This window comes from Rosa rugosa, chromosome 7, assembly GCF_958449725.1.
Source record: "Rosa rugosa chromosome 7, drRosRugo1.1, whole genome shotgun sequence".
In the NCBI taxonomy this organism is placed as follows: domain Eukaryota; kingdom Viridiplantae; phylum Streptophyta; class Magnoliopsida; order Rosales; family Rosaceae; genus Rosa; species Rosa rugosa.
In genome coordinates this window covers 20,861,620-20,887,879 of record NC_084826.1, presented here as the reverse complement: position 1 = coordinate 20,887,879, position 26,260 = coordinate 20,861,620, and the positions used below count along the sequence as shown (strand labels likewise).

The 26,260-nt window shown below is 36.8% G+C and overlaps 1 protein-coding gene and 1 long non-coding RNA gene across 3 annotated transcripts; both read left to right on the top strand.

The window, feature by feature from the left end:
• The first annotated feature begins 2,664 nt into the window (after positions 1 to 2,664).
• Positions 2,665 to 9,776, top strand: LOC133723024 (uncharacterized). The gene is made up of 3 exons (XM_062149859.1): positions 2,665 to 2,738; positions 4,001 to 4,368; positions 8,812 to 9,776. Exons 1-3 carry the CDS (start codon positions 2,665 to 2,667, stop codon positions 9,114 to 9,116), a joined length of 747 nt encoding a protein of 248 aa, XP_062005843.1. The 3' UTR covers positions 9,117 to 9,776.
• Positions 9,777 to 17,675: 7,899 nt separating this feature from the next.
• On the top strand, positions 17,676 to 22,144 carry LOC133721544 (uncharacterized). 2 transcript variants are annotated; one of them, XR_009852230.1, is made up of 7 exons: positions 17,676 to 18,256; positions 18,510 to 18,579; positions 18,839 to 18,949; positions 19,751 to 19,913; positions 20,144 to 20,218; positions 21,250 to 21,299; positions 21,834 to 22,144. It is a non-coding gene; the product is annotated as an uncharacterized LOC133721544 (long non-coding RNA). The 2 variants fall into 2 exon arrangements; XR_009852229.1 differs by having other exon boundaries at positions 18,834 to 18,949.
• Positions 22,145 to 26,260: the final 4,116 nt, after the last annotated feature.

Genomic DNA, 26,260 nt, shown 5'->3' with positions numbered 1-26,260 from the left:
AATAAGTTTAGTTTTAATTATTGTGCTAAACTATTTGTTACATATTGTTTTTATATACTATATATATATAGTGTAGAGATGATTTTATTTTTTTTATTGGGTATAAGTAATTAGAGTGTAGCCCAAAGTTTTTTGGCCCAAAACTAAAACCCAAGTAGCTTAACAGCTGATAGAACAAATTCCACGACAAAACCAAAACAAGCAACGTCTAAACTCAAACCATTGTCCTTTCTCTTCATCGCCTTCCTCACCCCCAGATTCTCCTCCATCTGATACACCAGCCACCGCCTTAGGAAAGTACAAAGGACATAGCCGCCGCCATGGGTAAGTAGGAGGTGTCAACAGCCTTGGAAATCAAGTTTCAGATTGGTGATTCCCCAAAGATATGAAGCTAGAGCTGGAACCCTAGAATCAAGAGCTGGAACTCTAGAAATCTGGAGGTGGCGAGTCTAGTACCTCTATGGGTAAGATTTTAATTAGAATATCAAATTTTTCTTCTGTTAGACCTCTCTTGCTCTCTACGTTTTCACCTCCTTTCCAGACACTATAAATAGGCTGACCATCTATGCTTTCCATATAGTTCCTTGAGTTGTTAGATACATAGATAAACAAGAAAGAGAGAGAGAGAGAGAGAAAGAGAGTTTAATTCGGTATCTTAGAAGTGGAGGAGTAAAAAGTCAGGTGTGATTCTTTTTATTTTTGATTGGATAAGTCCTTTGTTGGTTTGATGGTTAATGCAATTGGAAATTGAGTTATGTTTCTGCTTTAAATATTCATAGGTTACTATAAGACTTGGGGATTCATGTTGATAGAAGAAGTTGCAATATAGATGAAGTTCAGTTAGGAATAAAGTTGTTGTTACTGGAACAACTAGAACTAATTATTTTCTCATCTTCTATTTTGATTTCACTAGTTTTCTGGAAAATAGTTTTTATATTTGGTCTTTGAATTTATCCCAAGTAGAATTTGAAATCACTTTGCAGCTGGTTTGTTGTTTCCTTTAGTCATGAGAGCTTTTGGAAGACATAGATTAAGAGAATCTGACTTGAGAAGAGTCAAGAACCAAGTAGGAAACTTATGCAGTTCTAAAGTTGAAAACTTTCACTCATCCTTTAAAGCCTTGTTGAAAGTGTGGTTTCTTTTATTTTGACACTTTAGAAAGTCTATTTTTCAGTACTGAAAGTTTTGCACAAATTGGAGTTTTAGAAAGTACATTAAAACTGAAGAGGTTAGCACACAGTAGCAGTTTCTGCAGAAAAACGTGGGACTGTAGCTGGACTTTAAAAATTCATAACTAATTCTAGGAAAATTGTTTTCAGATGATTCAAATTCTGATAGTTTCTTTAGGATGTCAGCTACAAATCGTTAGAAGACCATGGAAACAGATTTTAAACAGATTAGTACAGTTTTTAACATAAAGGTGACTGGGTCAGGAAACTGCAGTATTTCAGTTTGGAAACTGCAGTATTTCAGTTTGTCAAGTAAAAACATGTTTTGGTCAAAATAACTCACTGCTCATATTTTCCAAGTATTTTTTTAGCTGAGTTTTGCTTTAATTATTTGTGTGTGGAACTAATGAATTCTAATCTTGCATTAGGAACTTGTTTTCATCCGGATACTTAACGTGAAAATCGATTGAGGTAGGGGAAAAACTTGGGGAGCCTCTATGTTTGCATTGGATGGTTGCTTACATGATTGTATTGGATGGTTGTGTACATGATTATATGCATTTATGTCCTCTATTTCTGTTTGTTTGGTATGGCTGAATAGTGAATACACTTACATATTCAAAGTATTTGTGCATCAATAAGACATGAAGTATAAGGGTGGTGATGGTAATGTGAATATGCTATTGGAATGAGTATGTTGGTTTATCTTTTGCGTAGTTGAGTCTATAACCTCAGCAGGTACCAGATCCCAAGTATGCCCACTTGTTAATGTGCACTTAGTATAGGATATTGAAAGGGTAATTCGGGACTGGCGAAAGGGGAATGGACAAGATCACTAGCAAAAGAGGGTTAGGGGGGATTGATTTTGGGTGGGGGTTAATTTACATTGTTGAATACTCTGAGTCACCTTCGTGGTAAAATACATGGTATGGGACATGTAGGCTCGGTTTATTTTGCAATGTGGATTATCGGGAATAGATAATAGTTGCATCCATTCATTATTGCTATTCTAACTATGATCTTCACAGAGGTTTTGTTCTCCTACTGGGCAATGTATGCTCACCCATTTTTATCATTTTGCAGGTGACGAATAAATAAGTTTGAAGTTATTTTACTGCAAGGGTGTTTTTAATAATGTAATATACATGTGTGTTATGGTTAATCATGCTTGGGTTCCTAGACAAGAACTTGGAATATAGTTGACCTTTTGTTGTAAATGTTGGTGTAAACCCCCCTTGTAATAAAGGTTGTGTTTCAATTTCGGAAACTTGTCTAGTAGCGTTCTTTTCCAATTATTCACATTTCGATCTCGGAAATTTATTTCCATGATTAGAGTATGAGTTGCATCTCAAAAAAAAAAAAAAAAAAAAAAAAAAAAATTGGGATGTGACATTTCTCAAATCGGAAACTGGCATATTTTTCTATAATTTTCACTCGTATCGACATGCATTTTGGCCAAACCAGCCAAATTAAGTTCGAATCGGGCCATACCTAAATGGGCCGACTTTGTCGGCTTACCGATATTCGGCTCGGTGAGCCATACCGATTGAAGGTTTTGGCTCGGCCACGGTATGTACATACCGCATAATATGCAAAATATACAAAATTTGGTAAGAGGCAGGGTTCAAACCCCTTACCTCTTACAGGAATGCCTTACTCCCAATCACTAGAGCACAAGCTGCTCTCTGTATACTATATGCAAGTTTATCTTTATTACATCTTAGGCAGTAGAATTAAAACAAAACAGAACCCAGAACCCTCTTTTACTTTCTATTTCTCTTTCTCTTTCAAATCTAGTCGTCTTCTTCGACTCTTCTTCTTCCATAATTCTGCTCATCCAATTATATCATCCTCATCAAAAAACCTTCTTCTTTTTTTCCTCTTGCTCCTCTTTCATCAACTCCAGAATACTCTCCTCTTTCTTCCTCTTCTTTCATCAAGTTCTTTCATCCCCCTCTTCTTTCTTGTCTTTCATTCATCTACTTCCATTTTCTCTAGTTCTCCATCATCTCATTCATCTATATCATCAAATCCACATCATCAGATCTACATAACCTCCTTCATCACATCTGCATCTTCATCATTAGATCTGCATTCGACTCAGATATTCATCTATTTTCTTCAAATTCTCGCCGACATCATTATAACTGAAACTCTAGCCTAATTAAGCCGATATCTCAATATACCGATCTCTCGGTAATCGATAGGTTGGTTTTCAACTGAATTCAGCCCTATGCTCTACAACATTTATGAATAAAGTTTTCGGAAAAACCTAACTTATAAAAAAATCAACTCTTGACCCCTCTAAAATAAAACGTTTCGAGTAATTATCCATCCAAAACATTTTCACGACCCACAAAATAAATAATCGTATAAACCAACAACTTATTAATTTCAGAAAACCACGCGAAATTAATAATGAAATTGGTGGTATTACATATTTAATCTTCATTCAAGAAAATAATATAAAAACTAGCTAAAATAAGGAAAACTGATGTAGACCTATTTTAAAAGTGACTAGCAAATAGGGGTGGGCGTCCGGACCCGAAAGACCGAGAATCCGACCCGAACCGAGGAAAAAAGCCCGATTCGGTTCGGTTTTAGAATTGAAATTTTCGGTTCGGTCTAAAGCCCGACCCGAATTCATATAATCGGTTCGGTCTCGGGTTTCATATTTTCAGGGCCCGAAAGCCCGAACCGACCCGAATACTGTAGCAGTTGCCACATGTCAGTCCATAATTGGGTGTTATAATAATAAGTTAAATATTAGAAAAAAATTAAACAACCCTAAAGGAGGTAGCCTTTACTCCAGTCGACTAACTCGACCTCAGCCTCCCTCTCTTTGGCTCTTTGCTTGTCGATACCAGCTCAGATTCTCAGTCTAAGCCCCAAATTTCAGAAATTGATAAACCTTCATTGAAATCTGAAATCTCTCTTTCACTCTCTCAGTCCCTCCCTCACCCTTCTCTGAGTTGTCTATCTCTCTCTCTCAGTCTCTCCTCCCTTACCCTTCAATTTCTGCTTAAATCGAAACAAGAACACGATCCGTGGGCGTTTGGCTGCTCAATTTTTCGTCACAGTCGCTGTTACAGCTCGCGATTTCGCCGTCGCCGACTTGGGGCAAGTCCGAGCCTCAGATGTGGGATTTTGGAAAAAGCTTGTTTCTTTGGGTTTTCTGGGTCTGATTTGAGCTCGCCAGGTAAGCCCCCCCAGTCATCTCTGATTATGTGTTTTTATATTGGGTTAGAGAGCAAGAGAGCCTCACACTGCAACTTGAGCGCCAGTGAGTGAGTGAGTAATGGTCTTTGTATTCCTCTCTCAAAGTCTATACATTTAGATTGTTTTGATTGTGAATGTTGATGAAAGGTCTGAACTTTGGTCAATTGGAGTTGGGTTTTTGTTGGAAATTGAAGATCAATGTTCTATGTTGATAGAACGTAGAAATAGCGTTCTGGGTTTTGTCTTGAAAGTTCTGAATGTTTCTAGAACACCCTTTTGGTTGTTGTGTTTGTGATCAGAGGTGGAACATGTGTGAAAATAATTGTGGTGAAAAGACGGAACTTTTTTTTTCCAATTTGAGTTGGGTTGTGTTAGAAATTGGAGATCAATTTGATTAAGTGAGCACGTGATGGTCCTTTTTCCTTCTCAAGTCCATTCATTTCTATGTATGTCTGAGTCTGTGATTGTTTTTGATTGTGAATGTTGATGAAAGGGATGGACTTTTTTCTTTTTTTTTTTCAATTTGAGTTGGGTTTTGATAGAAATTGAAGGTTGGTTTGAGTAAGGTTGATCAGGTTGGCAATAGTGGTCTGGGTTTTAATTTTGAATTTCTATATGTTTCTGGAACACCCTTTGATTGTTGTGTTTGTGATCAAAGCTGGGTATGGAGGGAGAATATTATAGTTATGTTAATGAGTTTATTTCACAGCATTATAATTTGATATGCATTCCAATCTTCCAGGTACCAAAACTGACAAAACAGGCAAAACAGGCAGAACTGACATTTTGGGCCCGAAAAAGCCCGAAAACCGAACCGGACCGAATGGGTTCGGGTTCTGTCGGTTTTCAGTTTACAAAAAGCCCGACCCGGCCCGAACCGAAAGTTTCGGGTTCGGTCTCGGTCTCACTGATTTTCAGGCCCGGCCCGACCCGAGCCCAGCCCTACTAGCAAAAATAAGTTTTTAGTTACTTTAGCTAAATTGACTAAAATAAACCTTGCATTGTTAAACATGCTCTTAAATGAGACTTCTTAGCTTTATTTGGCAGTAAAATAACTTTGAGTCAAATTTCATTCATATGGCAACTCCATTAAATATTCTGGTTAGCTATTGATGCTCGTTACTGTAGTTAGGGCTGTCAATAACACGACTTGAAACCTGCACGAAATAAAGCGGATTGAACCCGCACGATTAAAAAACGGGTCAGCCGCGGGTCAACCCACTATGACCCATTTAATAAACGGGTCGGCCGCGGGTTAACATGTCAACACGAAGTGAACCCATATAACTCAATTATGTTATATTTCTTGAAATTTTGGACGTTGGGAGTATTTGATCCTAGGATTGGACAATTTGAAATATTTTCCTTCATCATTATTGGATTTAATTATTTACGAATTATATATAATTATTTATATTCTTCGTCTTGTGGAGTTTTTAGTTAATTTAATCAATTCATGCATTTTTTTATAGTTAAATTGGTCGCAGTGTTAACCTTTAAATGAGTCATTTTGTCCAATATAACATGACCTAATTATTAAATGGGTTAAGTGGGTTGGAAACGGGTAACCCGTTTAATAAATATGTTGGGTTTTGGTTTAAATTTTCGACATGATTATCAAATGGGTTGGGTTTGGATTTGTTTACTGTAACACGATAAATACCTTAACTCGACACGAACCCAACCCAACACGACCCATTGACAGCCCTAACTGTAGTAATGCATGTTGACCTACTTGATTTTTATTAACATGGACAAAAAGATTTCCACCTAGCATTTTGATGCACATATGTAGTAATTTCTCTTCACATTTGGTTGTCAATGTTTTGGCCTTTCAAGGCCACATGCACCATCACCATTATCGACAAGGTATTGAAACTAGCTGGAGTTCATCATACTTCCATATATACTGCTAGAGCTGGCACCCTATCCTCAAGGTCATCAAACAATCAAGCCTATACTCGAATTGGAGTAGGAAATTGGTCATATGAAAATTTTTCTACAAATTTTTTTTCCAGTATTTACTCAAATTAACTGAACGAAGAGTAGCATGGCGATTAGTCTATTGTTACTCTTAGACAATGGTATGAGTTTTAGGGTCTTCAAAAAAATCATATTTGTCAGACTTTGTACCAGTTAGGTGGTTCTCCTCATCACCAGTACAAGTGTGCTACTACCACATATTTTTTATTTTTCTGACTCAACAGATTCTTTGGTTGATTTTATTTTATCATCAGTAGTTCTTCTCAAGAGTAATAAACTAGGTAATTTATTAGATGGGTAGATGCTGATTAATTGTAAAATATCAGTTCTTTATATGATCCATCTCAGATGACGAATTATTGGTCATCACTGAGGATTCAATGAAGGGGTGTATATCAATTCCAAACCGTTGAATTTTTAACAATTCTACATTATTACTTTGAACCAATGGATATTAGATTTTAGAGTTAGAGGGTAGAATATTTTAATATGATATAATTGACATGGATTAGATGATTTTATTCTCCTCAAACAAGTTCAACGAGTAACCAAAATTAAACATCATTTTATCTAGGATTGAAGAATAAGATTATAATATAGCATACCAGTAATTTGTCGAAAAATTGATGATGTCATCATTATTTTGACCAACCTTGGGTACATTTCCAATTTATTCTGTCTGACATGATAAAAGCGGGAATTTTTTTTATTTTTTAATTTCTAGTCAATTTAATATATTTAAGTACTGTACTAATTTAAGTACGCGTACAATTGAAGAAGCAATAACAAGCATAGATAGTTCCGCTACTGTTGCCAATGCATTGATGTCCTTGATCATTGTGTTTATTGAAACACTTTTCCCCGCAATCCATCAATGTACACCCACTAGCATACAACTCCTCTTGGCATCTATTCTGTGCATAAGCTTGAGGTGGCATCCCATTTTCAAAAGCAACTGCAAATTTTGAAAGTTGACAAGTAAATATATAAAGCATTCGATCTATATATACATGCATATAAGAAGATGAAATGTTGTAGGCATAACTAGCTTAATTGACAACCTATGGTGAGAGCACATATTACAAGAACATGAAAACAATGACACAAAGGAAAAGATGACAGACCTGAGAGAACAAGAACAATGAGGAAGAACTGAAAGCAAGAATATCTTGACATCTCTTACACTAAAAGGTAATAACTAATGTCTACTCTTGAAGTTTTGTGGAATGGTGAATCAAAAGACTATGGAGAAAGAATATATATATAGGCAGGTGATTTAGATCTAATGGTTAAAAATAAAACAATTTAAACTTAAAGATAAATATTTTCACCGTTAGATCTAGATCTAAGGCTGACTAAAAACATCACTGTATAAGCATGATGATGAGGCTGATAAGAGTAATCACAAATACTAAGAATTCATGCAAATAAGTAAAGTATTTTCCTTTTATTCTCGTTACACATTTTACTTTTTATAGTAGTTATATAACTAGGCTCTTAGAATAGAAAAATTATTCTATATATGGTCCCAGACCATGGTACATATAGTGTCCACTGTCCAGGTTAATGTCACTGGTTCATATAACATGTACATGTTCCTGATTAATTCTCTTAATTTTTTTTTTTCACCCATTGTAATGGTCCCCAGCAAATTTAAATGATATCATTGGCTCGGACCACCACATGACAATGTCACGTAGTAGTCTGAGACCATAGAATAATTGCTCATTCAAATACACCATGGAAAAGTCAATGGGCATGTTTTGAAATGAGAAAATTTCATTTGACCTCCCTAAATTATACCCTAAATCACTTGTACTCCCACACTTCTAGTTTCATCATTTGTGCCCCTGTACTTACCAATTTTAATCAATCTTGTTTGTCTCTTAGTTTTTTTTTTTTTTGCCAATTGTTGTGTAATATATTTTGAAATTCTTGTTACTTACGATATAATTATTCATCCCTCGTTAGTGAATCATCAACCTATAAGGGTGCCCGTTAGAGATACGTTTTCAATTTACAAAGATAAACTTAAAAACAAATATTTTCATCATTGGACCTAGATTTAAAGATGACTGAGCATAATGAGTAGATGAACACTACTATATAGGTAGGATGAACCTGATAAGAGTAACCACAAATACGAAGAATCAATGCAAACAGGTAAATTATTTTCCTTTTATTTTCATTCTACATCCTACTTTTTAAAGTAGTTATATTACTAGGCTCTTGGAATACACATGGGTATGTCAATGGGCATGTGTTGAAATTTACTATTATATATTAGCATAAAAATGTAAAAAATAAAATAAATGAATAGTGAATTTTCATTGTTGCTTTTTTTTTTTTAATTATTTTCTCTTTTTAAATCTAGAGAAATTTTAAATACACGTCCCTAACTACTTAATACACATTCCTATTATCTTATATTTCAAATCAGGGGACCTCGATGAGAATAAGGGGGATTGCCAGGCAGATCTGATCGAGATCGGAAGTTGGCGCAATTGGGATTCGGGTGTGCGAATCAGGCCGAGGAGAGGGCGACTCAAATCTCCGATCGATCACAACGGAGTCTTCAAGTCTCAGCGGTCCGGGCATGGAGATCTGGTCGGATTCGTATGGGATAGCTTGATGGTTGAGGCGGCGCGTCATTATGCGTCGACTGAGAGCAAGGCGGAGCCAGGAGGTGTGCAATGTCCTGCAGGGTCAGTGAGGAGATTGACGACAGCGGCAATGGAATGGTAGGCAGGTCTTGCTATGAATCTACTGCCTGAGGTTGTGAGGCAGATCATGGAGTGGAGAGTTGAGCTGACTCACAAGTCTGTCCGTACAGTGTTGGTGGCAAAGACAGTGAGGTGTGCGGACGGCAGAGGCAGCGACGGTGAGGCTGCGAATTGGGTGCCCTTCTGTGGGTGGGTGCCCAAATCAGTTTTGGGGCCCAAGTCTTTGTTCAGGCCCAAACCAATATGGGTGCCCAAACATAACACAATTTTGGGGCCTAATTGGAGATGGGCTTGGAAGTGGACTCAGCTATGGGCTCTATGTTGGACTCGGGCTATCTCATGGGCCCAATTGATGGACTCTAACTCTCTAGGGTATCGTATTTGGGATCCTGGAGGTTTACTAAAACAGAATCCGAGTATGTTTGGCATCAGTGATACTATTGGATCTTCTGGAGTAGTACTAAAGGAGGATTCAAGCTATTCTATAATGGCGGAGCATGAAACATCAAATGAGTGGATCTATCTCTATGTACCACCGTGGGTACTACCACATCTTCTTGTTCTGTCTGTACATGACAGCGGAATGGTATGTAATGGCCACTCTGGCCTTAGGCTAAAACAAATTTCTAGAAATTTGATAACACTCCATGAATGCTATCTGGATGTGTTACGATATGATTGTAACCCAACTCTATTGAGTTTCTATCTATAAAGTTATTTCCTTGATTCAAAAAAAAAAAATTCAAATCAAATTTGATAGGTATACTAAATGACCAAAACATACATCTATGTATTACAAAAAATTCTTTCTTTTTTTTTAGGAAAAAAAAAATAGGGAAATGATAGAGAAGGTCATATTAGAATATGAAATGATAAAAAGGTTACCTAGTTTCCCACTTGATAAAAAGGTCCATAATGAATTGTTAGTAATATTAATTTAGTCCCTATAAATAATAAGCTATAAATAATAAGGTGATGTTAAAAAAGGTCAGTTTTTTATTTTTTTGATTCCCATTCTACCCTTAAAGCCAACTCTCTCTCTCTACCTTTAGTATCTTCTTCTTCTCCTCCGCACAGAGACACAGACCTCGAGAGAGTGTGAATGGCGAAGAACAACGCGTCTTTGGAATCGGTGTACGAGTTCTTGAAGCGGTGACGACTCGCCGGTAATCGGATCCCTCCAGATCGTTCAGCTCAGCTCCTCCGCTTCCTCTCCCTCCGATCTCATCACATAAGCAACATACCCATCTCTGGCCGGCGATTCGAATTTCAAAACCCTCGCTTATCCACTCTCGCTTGTTGCAACGTCGTTTCGAATCGGCGCGCTTTCGATACGCGTCGTCATCGTCGACTCCACTTCACACCACCATGCCTAGCGCCACCATCGACTTCTGCCTCCATCACCGTGATGACGGACAAATCACATCCCGCCACCTCGAATTCGGTATATGCGGCGGAGAAGCCACTGCCAATACCGGCTGTAGCCTATTTGATGCGTACGTAAACAAGACCTTGGACATGATTGAGGGTTTTTGATTTGGGTTTGTGATTGGTGGTTTTTGCAGGAATTTTTGCATTGGTGAGCGAGAAGGACAGTAAGAGGCATAATACCATTGAAGAAACTTAGAATGGTCCCCAGGTCACCAAATTTGTATTCCTGTATATTTACACTTTCATCAATTTTCAGCTCAAGCTTTATAATCATAGCCGAGAAAGGAATGAATTGTTTAATGAGAAAAAGAGTTTGATGTTTATGTTGACTGGTGGTAATGGATTGAAATGGGTTGTGGGTGCCGTCAATTGGAACTATCTATATAGTGCTAATATACATTGTAACTTAATGGTTGGTTGCGATTCGTGGAGCATATTTGTAGCTTTAGATTTGATATACAATGTCATAGTGTTCAGTTTTTTGTTTGTCTTATATGTTTGCAGACTTGGAATTAAGTTTAGTTCTGTTAGTGTAGAACAGTGAGTAAGAGTTTGTTTTTAAGTGAAATTATGTTTACCATAGTGGTTTAGATTATGGAAAATCATACAGGAGGAGAAAAAGAAGTACAATGATCTTGATTTCTACTCTTGCATCTTTGTAGGGATCACGATGAGCTGAGAAGAGTAATGGTGCTAAACATATTCCAATGAGTGAGCTGATGGATGGGTCTGAACCTACTGTTGAGATAAAAATAAAGACATTGGATCGCAAACCTATACTCTCAAAGAGCATAAAGAGGTACGTACTCTTGTAACAGCGGCTAATATGCAGAGAAATAGCTCTTAAAGAGGTACTATTATAGCTTTCGTTTGATTTAAGGAAGGTCTAGAGTAACCACATTCTTGAAAAGATTTAATGATTAATATAAAGAATCCCTTTATGTTTTAGCGATGTAACATGAAGGGTAAAGCTTCTCTTCTCTTTGATTATGCAAAGGTTTAGAAAACAATTTGTGAAGATAGCACAATATAAGGGTATGAGTTGACCTTGGTGTTGTTTGATGTTAGAAAGGGTTTAGTGAAACATGAATTACTGTGAAGATAATATGTGGATGAGCCTCCTCAAAACCTCTTTGTAGTGCTAGATATGCAAAAGCTCAATTATTGGCCTTTCTGATTTCTACTATTGTCTGCAAAAGCAATGTCTTGCACGGAGAGCACTTCTCATGGGCGGTATCATGAAGGTGCATATTGTGATCTAAATTAAATCATGCTTCGTTTTATCTTCACGTTCTATTGATAATATTATGATTATTCTCTAACTTTTCACATATAATAGGATGCAGGGACTTGTTCATGTTACAGATTGTGGTATTTTTCTCAAGGTTAGTGTTAATGTTATTTTGAACCTTATGTCTGACGTATCCTTTTCTGGTCCTCCCCATCTCGCCTGCATGTGAAGTAAAATTATTGTTTATGATTATAATATGCCTCTGAATGAACAGGGAAACACTATTGAGCAATGGAGCAAATGTTTGTATTAAAGCCAATGAACCAGTCCTCGGTAGTTTACTTTCTCATTACAAGTTTATGCTGCTTGCTAAGATCTGTCATGTTTGATTTCATTATCTGATGGTGTTCGATATGGTGATTGGTGGTTGTTTGGCTTTCAATGAGAGTTGGAGTACAAGGATAACAGCTCCACCAACAACGCGGTTATGGATTGGATTCATGGCTCGAGTTACTGAACTGATTTTAGCAACTTTCTATTTAAACAGTCAACTTCCTAACTTCCTTGGGGGAGATTGCTCATGTCCAAATGAAGGCGGGTGCTTAGGTCTGCAAGGGACCCTGGAATGATCCAGAAATTATGAAAGTATGATTTTAGTGGAGTAATGTTACTGTCACAAATATTGATACTTGAGATATCAATACTTTGAACTAATAGGGGGATGTATTACGGGCTTTTATTGCCAATGATACTCGAGTTACTGAATTATAATATAACTCTATATATTTGAATCTATAAGGTTCCTAGTTGTTGACTATGTACTACTTTTGTGTACCATTATCCTTCGTGGATAATGTTGGTGGTTGTACACTTTTTTTTTTACGTATATATAATGAATGCAATGTAGCCATTAGAACATATGCTGATATGCCTTGCAATCAATACAACAAGGATTGATAGTGACATGACCGACTTGGCCAGGAATTGACAGTGACTTGGTCAGAGATTGACAGTGACATGGTAATGGACGTGTATAACAATGACATGGTAAGTGAAATGCAACTTGGCTAGTGACATGATCAGTGACTTTGTCGATGACTTGAGGTTAACAATAACTTGGCCAGTGACATAGCCTGTGATATGACCAGTAACTTGGTAAGGGATTGATAGTGACTTGGCCAGGAATTCACAGTGACATGGTCATAGACGTGTATAACAATGACATGGTAAGTGACATACAACTTGGCTAGTGACATGGTCAGTGACTTGAGGTTAACAATAACTTGGCCGGTGACATAGCCAGTGACATGTGATTAACATTGACTTGGCTATTAACTTGTGACTTGCCTACTGTCAGTTACTTAGTTAGTGACATGGTCAGTTACTTAGTTACTTGGTTGTGACTTGGCTACTGACAGTTACTTTGTTAGTGACATGGTCAGTTACTTGGTTAGTGACATGGTCAGTTACTTAGTTAGTGACATGTGATTAACAGTGACTTGGCTATCAACTTGTGACTTGGCTACTGACAGTTACTTGGTTAGTGACATGGTCAGTTACTTGGTTAGTGACATGTGATTAACAATGACTTGGCTATTAAGTTGTGACTTGGCTACTGACAGTTACTTGGTTAGTGACATGGTCAGTTACTTGGTTAGTGACATGTGATTAACAGTGACTTGACTATTAACTTGTGACTTGGCTACTGACAGTTACTTGGTTAGTGACATGGTCAGTTACTTGGTTAGTGACTTGGCTATCAACTTGGCTACTGACAGTTACTTGGTTAGTGACATGGTCAGTTACTTAGTTAGTGAAGGATCTCTGATATTGGTCCAATTACAATAGCTAATGTTAACCTCAAGTCAGCTACGAACATGGTCAGTTACATGGTCAGCTACGAACAGAGAGCAATTACAATAGCTAATTGCTATGACATTTGTGGCAAGGGTCTTCTTAAGAGCAAAACAGGCTTCCCATACTGCACCAACCAACTGTGGAATCGACAGTTTCCAGTCTTTATTCACTGCTCCTGCAAGTGTGCATTCAAAGTGAAGATAAGGATACATTTTCTGTAGCATATTCCAATCAATATTGTTCAACTCCAATAAATTCAATCAAATAGAAGCAAAGGACCAGAATGGTGTAAAGATTTATAAGAAAAATTTGACCTTCATTAGCCATTAATATAAGGATTAGCTAGACTTCCAGTCTCCTACACATAGCCTGACTCTAGAATGAGGTTCATGATCATACACCATAGACTATTGAGATAAACAATAAGTGAAACTAACTAGAAATGAAGTGCTCAAGGACAAGATATGCCAAGAAAAATTGTTCATATAAATACATATTCCACAAATCAAATTGCACATCCTCAGCCAATGCACGCGCTGGTATTAAAGACTAATTGTGTGAGTGTGTGAGTATAGATGGGTTTTGGGTGCCTGTGCTCTGAAACAGAGAGAGGGAGATTACCATACAACGAGATAGGTTCCTTCATCAACTTAAAACTGGAGTCAACAACTTGCTTTACAGATGCGTGGACACAAGAAGAAAGAGTAGGCCCTGCACCAACCATACTCCCATGTGAAAGAAGAAGAAAACCTTGTAGCATGTTAAAGTAGGCAGTAATGTTTTCTTCAAGCACTCTAGCTTCTACTATTTCTCCACTCCAAATCATTCCAACTGTATAATGAACAGAAGTCACATTAGATTACTCGAACACGTGGCAACTATACCACACGGTAGAAGGACCTATGCAACTAAATAGAAAATTGGATAGACCAAAACATAAAGGTCGGATCTCCTCCAACATGCATTTCCTGGTAATACACAGGCATCATCTTTTCACTTTTCTTCTATGAATGTGGAAAATTCGTCAATTTGAAGGATTTCAACATTTAGAAAGCTGCTGACAACTGAATTGGACAACATTTAGATAATCAATAAGTTCAAAACATAATTAGAATATCAAGGTCTTGCAATTGTTTGGGTAGAAACAGAATGCTCAACTTTTCAAATTGGCATAACGAAAATTACTAATAATCAACTTGTAGGGAAATTTGAAAGCATGAGGTGTGCAACAACAGAGGAAATTCTCAAAATCCATTACATATTCTTCTGGGCTCAGCTATGTTGGACTTCTACACGAACATTTACAACAAGAAGACTCTTGTGTTGATATATATTTCTATCTTAAATTGTTAATCATATATGCGCAACAAGAATGATCAATACTGTGAATGATATTCATATGTGCAATTGGCTCCTCTAATTCAAGTATATGAACTGTCAATACTCCATTAATACCTACCAGAGCTCAAATACATACTTGAATTGAATCAGTTAATCAAATACTAAATTCCAGAAAGTGATGAAATTTACTTTGAGCTAGTCAAAGACCCATGAACAAGCAGCATGTGCAAGATGCTATGAACCAAGACTACACAGAACATGATTTGAGTATGTGGCATTTACTGAAACGATGCACAGTAGACCAGCAAGCAACATGTGCAAGATGCTATGAACCAACAGTAAAATTACATTGCTACAAAGTACAGTGATTAAAGTATCAATTACGAAACCAACAAATGCAATTCGAAAGCATATAAGATGCGGAGGTGAAAACTGTGCAGTAAATAAGACACAGAAGGTCGAGAACTTCAATTAGCCAATTCGATATACAGAAGCTTATAATATTGGGGTGCCCCAGGAGAATCCAATTTTGCAAATAGTTTGTCTTCTGACAAAACATAACACAAATAGACTTGACTTGGAGTCTTTCACCACCTATAAGGCTATAACCATGCAAAATCCCTTTCAACAATAAAAGGACCAATGTTCCTCTAATCTCTGGAAGTGAAACAAACACAATAAGTTTCTCCAATTCACAATTAATTCAGGGAGAAGTACCAATTATTACTCTTACTGTTGCATAAGCATTGATAATACTAATAATATGAAACAAATTCAACAACAAGCTTACACTCTTAACAATCTCTCAGACCGTCGGCATCACCAGTCATGGTGAGTAACAATAAAATATACCTTAGATCAACCTTGCCAAAAACAGCGAACAAAGAAAAAAAAATTGCAATATTTCCATGAACAACTTCACAAATCATGTAAATTTTCAACTAATTGAAACTATAGGAAAAGTAATTCTTATGATAGTAGAGATAATGAAACCAGAAATTCAATCAAGTTTACAAACCTGCGGGTGTTTTCCGTTTGCGAAGATGAAACTCATGGCGTGGATCGGAAAAACTCAAGACGTCATCGGCGACGGCGAATCGGGTTCTGAGGCCGCGGCGGCTTTGCAATCGGCAGCAGTGGCTGCAACTCGAGACTCGGCCTGTATTGATCTTATCTCTTGATCGAGTTGAGTTTCCGGTATGGCGACTGGTTCACTTCCGGCGTCGCTCCGCTCATGGCGTCGCTACTCGTGGAGTTGTGGCTCTGCATTTCGAGCGTGACGATTCGGACGGACATGGCTGGCTCCGATCACAGAGAGAGAGAGTAATGGTCTGAGTCCGAATGGAGGAGGGTTCAGACAGGCTTGGGTAACAGGAGGGAGAGAGAGAGCCGCGGTGGCAGTTTTTGTAATTAAGTTCAACTCTAGTGGTAGGTCGTAAAGTGTTGACCTTAATTATCATGGAGACATTTGTGTATCCTGAATTATAATAAGACACTTTAAAATGACCTATTTTATCATTGGCCCAAAAAAAATTCTTATATTATTCTATAATTATGTATAAAGAGTTAGATACACGCAATAAATAATTTCCATACTTGGCCTGCCCATTTAATACAAAAATAAAGTTATAAACAATCTAATTTAAATTTTCCTTAAATAAGTTGTAATTAAATGGGGTGAGAAACCATATAATTTAGAATTTCAGAATTAATGACACTAAATATTATTAAATAAATCGCTTTACTCCCATTTTTGTTTTTTCGCTGTAAAAATTATAACTAGTCAATTTATTCTCTAATAAAAAATATCACAGATAGAAAATTTTGTAATTGTTAATTTGTTGGCCACTCTAATAACAACTTTGTAGTTCGTCCACTTTGGAGAAACTACTGATATTTAAATAGTTTTGGTTGAATGTTCAACTCAAAATGATCAAGTGGTGTTTGGTGGATGTGAACTCAAATAATACAAAATCTATTTCTAGGCATCTATTTGAAGGGAACGATAATAAATCTATATGGATTTCTTAATAACTAATCCACATAATCAATATGATCATTTACAAAACGTCAATGTACTAATATATAATAATCATATCAAATAGTAGCCTTAATATAATCAAATAATAGAATATTTTATGGTTTTTGAGATCACTACTACAAAAAGTTAATCACACAACACTAATCACACAACGGAACATAAATTGTCTGTTGTGTGTTTAAGTGAACTCTATTGTACAACGGTATTAGTGATGTTCTGTTGTGTGAATGTCAACAAAGTGATAACTTTTTTCTCAGAACTACATTGCACAACGCAATTAAGTATTGTCCGTTGTCTGAGTCTTAAAAAATATAGCGGCAGATTTCCCTCCCCTCTCGAGTCTTTGTTGCCTCTTGACATCTGAAATTTGGGCTACTAGGTACAACGGTGCTTGAGATTTCCGTTGTGTGATTGAAAATTGGATGCCAAATTTTGAGGAAGCTTGCTTGAATGTCTTCCACTCGGTACACCTAGTGCAAGCTCTAGAAATTAGACAACAGAATTTATACTTTTCTGTTGTGTGAGGTAGGAACATAGGCGGCAATATTTTGAGCCAAAATGCTGTAGGCGGCATATTTCCCTCCATATTTTCCACATGTTGATTTTATGTATTGCACTCATACGACAGTTTGTGTGAGTAACTTGAGAATTTTCTGCTAGGTTTAATTGCCATGCCGCATTGTGTCCCAAAGAAAAAAACAAAACCTAGCACGACATACAAAACCTCTCGACCCTATCTCTATCCTCTCTCTTGAATAGCCTCCCCGAAACGCCTCGATCTCTCTTGTGAATCTCTCAGTCTTCCTCGAAAGCTCTCTATCTCGTGAAACCTCTCTCAGCCCTCTGTCCCTAGTTTCCAATTCCTCACTTAATTTCAACTCTCTAAATCCCTAAATCCTCCACCTTCACGGGGAGCTGACTACGATGGCCTCGATTCTCAAGCCGTCCAATAGGGTGAGATGGGAAGACGATGGCGACTAGTAGTAGCGGCGGCGGTGTTTTGTTGGCCTTTCTGGAGAGGCAGAGGGCTAACTTCAACAATGTTTTGAGAGAGATGAGTATTTTCGCTACTCAGGCGATTGTAACGCCCAATTCTGTGCTCAGTGAAGAGGCCTTCAAGGGGCTAGGGGAGTTTTTGAAGGAGGAACTGGACTCGGAGTCGGCTAATGAAGACGAGTTGGCTCTTTTGAAATTGTGCTTGCCTCAGCGACTTGTGGATAGCTTTGAGAGGCGTGGCATTTCTTCGCTTTTTCCCATTCAGGTAGTCTCTTATCCCTTTGAAGTTGTGTTCTTTACATCAAGAGCTTGCTCTAATTTAATCCGACTCGGAATTATCCTTTAGATTATGTGTTGTTTGTGTGTAAAAGTTGTCTGCAGATGAAAATAATTGGCACATGTTCATATAGTGTGGCTTAAGTTTTGAATATTTTGTTGAATTTTGTTTACACTCATATAGGTATGTAATGTTGTGTATATGAAATGCTGATTTGCGACTATCTGTGTAATATCTTCAGAGTTGATGATGACTGCTGAGGATGTAATGAATTGAGCAATTACTGATTGATATCTTAACCAGATTTCACTGTAAGTAACCTTCTATGCGAGTGCCTTAACAATAAGTAAACCTTCTTTCTTTGTTGTGGGACCTTTGGTCCTGCTGGTGCTTTGTTCTAGTTTCAATCGAGAGCTCTGTAGCTTTTTAATATGTAGTGCACCAAAGTATGTACACACCTAGTGTTTGTGGAAATGCTTGTATGAACATTTCATTGCATTTCAATTGTTATGCTTGTGTGGACTTGTGTGTATGTAGTATTTACTTTCTGCTTGGTTCAACTCAGTCCAGCAGGGAATGCTGTCTACTCAGCAGAACTTCTTCGTTCAACAGGGCCACCTCCAGAAGGGCTTTGTCGTCCTGCCTCACCTAATTCACCTGCATCACAGTCCAAACCCGCCGGTATGTACTAGCTTTTCTCTTCCTTCCTTTTCGAAATTTGATGCTTTTTTGGTCAAGTTTTAATTGATGTGTTTGTTTTGGATTTTTGTGTTATGATTAATGGAATTGAGAGGAAATGATACTGAAGCTGTGTTTTAGTTAATCTAGAATTTTGGAGTCTAGTGCTTTTCGTTGTCCATAGTTGATTAGGTTGGCAGCAATTTACCCCAAAGGCAGTTTCTTGACACCTTTTGTGGCTTTCTTTCTTTGTTTTGTTTCATTTCTAATGAGATGGACTGGATATTGGATCCAACTATTACCTTTTGTGGCTTTCTTTCTTTTTTTGTTTTGTTTTGTAGTTCATTTCTAAGGAATTGAAAGGTGCCATATTTGCATTGGCCTCACTTCAAGGCCATCTATTAATAGCTTCTGGTCCTAAAATTATTTAACACAAGTGAACTAGTAGTGATCTGACCAGTGTTGCATTCTTTTTTTTAGAGAGAATATGGGGGGTTTGTGGTGATAGAACGGGAAATGGGGGTAATTTCAGTATGATCCTTTTGTTGGAAAAAGTAGTAATTCAGAAAAGCTTTTCCTTTTTTTCACAGAGGTGATATATGATGTGGGAGAATGAGTCATGAATGTTTGTCATTTTGGAATGAAATCTGGATTGAAAAAAATGAAAAATAGTGGAGGATGGAGTAACAGATTTTGGCCTCTTATTACTTTATTCTTGATGAGTCATGTGGGAGTGTTTGTCTCTTTTCTTTGTTTGATTTCATACCAGTTTAAGTGTTTGTTCTGTGCTTTGTTCTTGTGTAGAATTGTGAAGTCAATTGAAAGTAATTGTTCTGTTAAGAACTTGATAGATTGCCGGTAAGCTGATGGTATCTTGAAAAACCCAAGAACGGGAACAACTGTATATGTCATTGAAGATATGTTCCGCTAGCTCAATGGTGAAACAGAAAGCGACCACCTTCCGGAGGTAATTAATTAGAAACTTTTCAATTAAACTTGAGATTGGTATGAGATATATAGTTAAACTTGAATTGGTATGAGATAGTTAAACTTGAATTGGTAGCCAAAGTCACCATGCAGTTTTGTTTTCTTATCTGCATTTTTTGTTGGGCATACATGGTATGTATGAGTAAACACTAATTCATTTATATTCACTTGTTTTCTTATCTTTTCCTTTCTTGTCTGTAACTGCTGCAGGTTGTAACAGGTCTGCTAATAGCCGAAGTTAATGTAAATACCATGTCTGAACTCGGTTCTGGTGGTGTATCACTGGTACTTAATTCTTTCTCTTCTTTACTCGAGAACTGTCTTCAGTTTGCACCAGTGCATATACTACTCCCTATCTATACATTATATTTTGGATTGCACAAACATATGTTATATCTACTAGAGAATACAGAATCAAATTCTGTCTGAAGAATGATAGCACAACAATAATATTGCTTTAATATTACCATTTGTCACCCTATGCTTGTTTTCTATTAGTTTAATTTTTATTTGTCAGCATCATATGCTCTTTTGTGATTTGGAATCCTGCATATGATGGTGTATATACCATCTTCCCTGTGATATTTTGGTCACTTGCACATGAGAGCAATACTGATTTACTACCTCATTAGGCACATTAAACTAAATCAATGCAGCAGAACTTTAAACCATACGTGCTATTTCTTTATCATCTAGACCTGATAGGAGAAGTTGGGAAATAACTATTTTCTTCTTCCTTTCATCAACACCGTCCTACGTACTATGATATCCTCATCTGTATCTCTCATATGCATGGGATTCTAAAAGATAGTGAATTAATAAACTACTGAACATAGATAGAAGTAGATTAATAGACTAGTAAAGATAGATAGAAGTGGAGTGAGAAGCCTCCCCTTGTAAGACAAGCTTTCTTACTATCTCAGTCTCTTTCGTAACTGGGATTGATGAAGCTAGCTCTTCAATTTCCCTATGTTTTGAAACTATTCAAGTAGATGACACTTGGGCTTACATATTTTCCGTCCTAAAAAGCTAGGAGAAAAGAAAAAGCTCTGACCACTTTCAATAAATTACACACGTTGTGTCCAGAAAGATAAAAGCCATATTCCTTCTATCTCTTCCAATTGATAGCCCCTCCATCATGTTATTACCTCCTTAATGTTGCGTATACATCTAGTCCTAACAGTTTAGGTTCCAAAATATTATAATCATTCTCTGTATATTGTATTGTTTACAATTGTCTCTTACCAAGAACAAATATAAGGCTAACAACTCCATAACATTGGAACCTAATATAGTTGTCTTGTGACTGACTTCAGGTATCCATGGCAATGAGGACTATTGGTAATGTGGGAGTTCAAATTGTTTGGTAGGTTAACATTTGTTATTATCTCTCTCTCTCTCTCTCTCTCTCTCTCTCCTAGCCACTATTGATATATTCCAAGTTTGTTTGTACTTGTTTAGCTGTACACCTGCTGGTATTTGATAGTTGAAAACAGAGAGGTCTGTTTGGTTAGTGAGAAAAGAAAAGGAGATTGTTATTATCATATTTTGAACGATTTGCTTTGGGTGCTCTAAGCCTTATCTTCAACAATACCGTTCAACTAACAGGGACAATGAAGCCCATCTGGGTGTGAATTGTACTGAGCTTCTTCTAAGTGTTTCATATTGATCTCTTTCATTAGAATGGGGCTCAATTACTATTTTTGCATCGACAATTTGATCCTGGGAATGGGACTGTTTTTGTACTCTCTAGCTTTGATTTACTTAGATATTTGTTTATGCTTCAATGGGTCTGCAAATGATTTGGAGTTTTGTTCTGGCATTGTTAGATGCATATTCCTTGATGAAAAAGAAGGCCCTCCACAACAATGTATTCTCATCCAATGAATTTATTGTGCAGGAAGCATATGAGAATGACACAAGACCTTGTGAACGCTGTGGTTTGATCACTCCATATAAAGTTATTTGGACAACGTGAAAGGCTCACGTTCCGAAACCCAAGTTTTATGTAAACATTGCGCAAAGGTTCAAACTTGCCTCATGTTGAAAGTTTTATCAACTTCGAAGTCAAACTTTTTCATTGTAATTGTATTCATATGTAGCTAGTTAGGAATGCTATGTTGTTTGGTACATTATTTAGTTACTTAAATGTATGGATGTTTGAAAAATGGTACTTGAATGATATGGAATAGAGTACTGTTTATGTGGTAATTATTGTCCAATACTAAGTCATACAACACAATACAAAACAATGTGTTGTATGATTGTAAAAGAGTTAAAAATTAAGCTTCTCCTACAACAGTAATTGGTTATTAGCCAATTTGATTACAATATTCACACCACAGCTAACCAAATATAGTTGTTGTGTGAACTAACAACCAACAACAAAAGAAAACAAAATTCTGTTGTGTGAGATTCATAACGCACAACAGAAATAAAATCATCTCTGTTGTCTGAGTGAATCAACAGACAAGGGAAATAATTTTAGTTTGGTTGTGTGTTACCTATCTCAGACAACAAAGAAAGAATTATAGATGTTGTGTGTTATTAATCTCAGACAACAAAGAATGAGTTATATCTGTTGTGTGTTATTGATCTCAAACAACAAAGAATGAATTATAGTTATTGTGTGTTATGAATCTCAGACAACAAAGAAAGAGTTATGGCTGTTGTGTGTTATGAATCTCAGACAACAGTAAAAATTATCTTCTGTTGTCTGAATGGCCGAGGCATCCCTGCGCATGCCATGGCAGGCACCTGCTGCGCAGAATTCACACAACGGAAAAATAGCTATTCTGTTAAGCCAACTACTGTCAGACAACGGTGGAATTACCGTTGTGTGATTTTTCAATCACACAACACTGACTTAGATAACGGTGGACTTGGTCATCAGACAACAGAAATCCACCGTTGTCTGATTAACTTTTTGTAGTAGTGGATTGAGGATATTTTAGGTACTTTGGGTTGTGTATTTAGTAAAACATTAGAATGAGAAATTAAATAGGTGGTGTATTGAGTACGGAGTGTGTATTTAAAATTTCTCTTAAATCTAATTATGGATCTTTTTTTTTTTTTTAAAGAGAAATATTTCATGAAAGAGTGGTTCTAGTTGGACATCTAAATTTGATATTTGGACCTCTATCTTTTTTCATTTATTAATAGATTTTGTCAAGTCATATGAAAAGACAAATAAGGACTAAGAGAGAAAAATGGAAAAAATAAAAACTACTCTTCTTACCTCCCTAAATATAACATTCAATTAAATTATTTTTTTATTTCTTCCGGAATTTCCTTATATTACCATATAGTTTTATAATTTACCTAAAATAATTAAGTAAAAATAATAATTTATATACATGACCTATCATTTAATACAAAAATAAATTCAAAACAATCTGATTTGGAATTTTCTTAAACTAAATTCATTGAATATTATGATATAATTATTACTTGATCTTCCAACCCAAAACCCTTGAAATCATTCTTTTAGCAAATTCAAAAGGATTCCAGCAACATATCAAGATCGAGAACCTCTGATTAATTTTGGTGGAGGAGAAACCTACTCATAAGAGAGCAATATCATGTGATTTTGATTCATTCTTCTTCTCATGGTTGAAGATAGAGATAAAAAGTAGAATAACAGATTGTTGTATCTCATGTTCAATAGTGTTTTGGTAAAAATAAGAAGGTCTACTTAGCTTTTCAAGTATTCTAAAAAGTAATTAGAGGTGTTCTAAATATGGGAGGTCTAAATAGCAAATTTGGAGGTCCAACTAGAACCACCCTTCATGAAATGATCTCCAAGGCCAAAACGATACATACATAAACAGCTTAAGATTTGTGGCCAATATTTGTGATCAAGTTCCACGGGGTGGAACAAATATCACTCATAACATCAATCACATGACTTATTCATCAAGCCTATTAACCAAAAGTCTTACCAATTCTAACCCAAAACAATAATGTGTTTCCACTTGACAATGTAGTTAACTGTAGTACGCCTAGAAGCTCCTCAATTTAAAGTAATTAATACCTCAATGTGATAGGCTAGGAAAAATAAAAAAACTAAAATAGCCCAAGCTTAGGACCAGGCCTATACCAGACTCAATTGCAAACCCAAGCCCCTTTACTCATAAGCCCAAGCCTATCCCTAAACCATGACACCACAGAGAATTCCTCCAACGACAACACCAGTCGATCTTAATCAACTTCTCCAAACCACCAAAATCAAATATTGAACCCAAGAACCAGCACCCAACCTAGCCTTGGATCATCATCCACCTATCAATTTCGTCTACACCACCACTATAGTACCAGAACTCTCAAAATCTGGTCCGAACCAAATAGGCGAGATCAAACCTAAGAGGAGGCTTCAACCTGCAAATCATTGAAACCGCACATGAACAGATAGGTCCAATGACCACACTCGAGAAATGCAAGGGTGCGTCTTGAGTCATAAAAGAGCACCGTCAGATTGGATCCTCATTACATAAATACGACGAAATTAAGCCCGTCATGATAGATCGAAGAAGGAATTTTCCATATACTCTATCAGATTGCACGAGACCTTGAAGCAAAATGAGGTCGATGACAAGAAATGTTGTCTTCAACATTCGTTGACCTTGAGATTAAAGAGCCACACAATATCAGCAATGAAAACCTAAAGAAGGCTAAGTTTAGTGGTGAGCAAAACGCTAATGATGATTAAATGTGAACGATACTTTTTTTCTATTGAATTGACCATATATAACTTTTCGATGAAGTGAAGGAAGGTTACAAGAAACAAATTGAACATAAGTAATTTTGAATAGTTCTATACTTCTATATAGTATGGCTTTTTTTAAGTTTAGCATGATAGACATTTCGACTTAAATAATATTGATAGCTCGAACATTTACTTGCCACATATATCCTAGAAGAATAGTCTTTAATATTAACCATCTTAGACCAAGAAAAATTGGGTGCCAGTGTGCCACATACTTTGTACGTCTTTATTATGTTTGTTAATATTATCACATAGGCAGGCTAGCTACATTCTCTTTTAAACTTTTTGTTTTGACATTCCTTATTCAAGGAATGACGTGTGAAATTTATTCATTTAATGACACGTTTACTATCTGGAATGAGAATAAAAATGAAGGAAGTGATTCTGGTGTATGAGTTTTCTTGCGTTTATTAACATATATAGGTATTTGAATGAGTGTGGGTCCCACATTTTTATCAGGAATCGATTCCTGAATAACTCGGAGTTTGATAACCAATTGGGAGTATGGGTTTAGGAATGAAAGCCTCAGGAATGCATTTTTTTCTACCTAAAATATCCTTTCGTATTTTCAATAACCCCAAATTACTCTAGCTAGCCCTAGGAATATATATATATATATATATATCTCGAGAACATTTATTTTTATATGGGGAGTTTGAGTGGAAAAAAAAACCCTAGGCGTGCTCTCTAAGCCGAGCCTCCAAGCTTCCAAAGCCGCCATTGATAGTGCCTTGTGCACCACCCCGCAGCCGTCTAGCGACCTTCCCCCTCCTCTCCTTCATCTTTGTTCTCAAATGGCTTCTCTTGAGGAAGTTACTGCAAGCTTTCAAGCTTCTCTTGCACTTGCAGGAGATGATGTGATATCACGATGCTGTCCCGTGGAAAAACTCGACGAAATTCTCAAGCATACTTGTTGGGAAGATCCCTCTTACCCAAGCTTGTGGAGATCAATGATCTTCGCCGTCACTTTCGTCGGATTTGGGTGTTGGAAAAAAACTTCAAAATCCAGGAGAGATCAAACTCCCTTTTCCTCTTCTCTTTTGATCACCGTGGCGACCTGCGCAAGGTGATTAGAGGAGGGCCTTGAAACTTTGCTCAAGCTCCAATGGTGTTGATGGAATATGATGGTGTGACACCAATTGAAATGATCCCTCTGAACTTGCTATACTATTGGGTACGTATCACTCATATAGTCATATCCCTCCTGCGTATGAGAAAAAAGAAACTATCATGGATATTGCTACTGTGGTTGGTCATCCCCTTGAACTGGATGAAAGGCTCTTTAAAAACAAAGGGGAAATTAGGGTTAGGGTTAGCCATGATATCCTGAAACCAATTTTTTTGGAAAAAAAAAAGAAGCTGAAAATTGATGTTGGGGTTGAAGAAGTGATTCACTACCATTTTAACAACCTCTTTGGACGTTATGAGGATTGCTTGCTAGTCCTCCATCCTACAGGTTCGTGTTCTGCTGCTGGAAAAAATAAGAACAAGACTATGGTACAAACTCATGTACTAAAGATTGATTTTCTGAATAGGAATTTTATGGTTGATGGCATGCCATT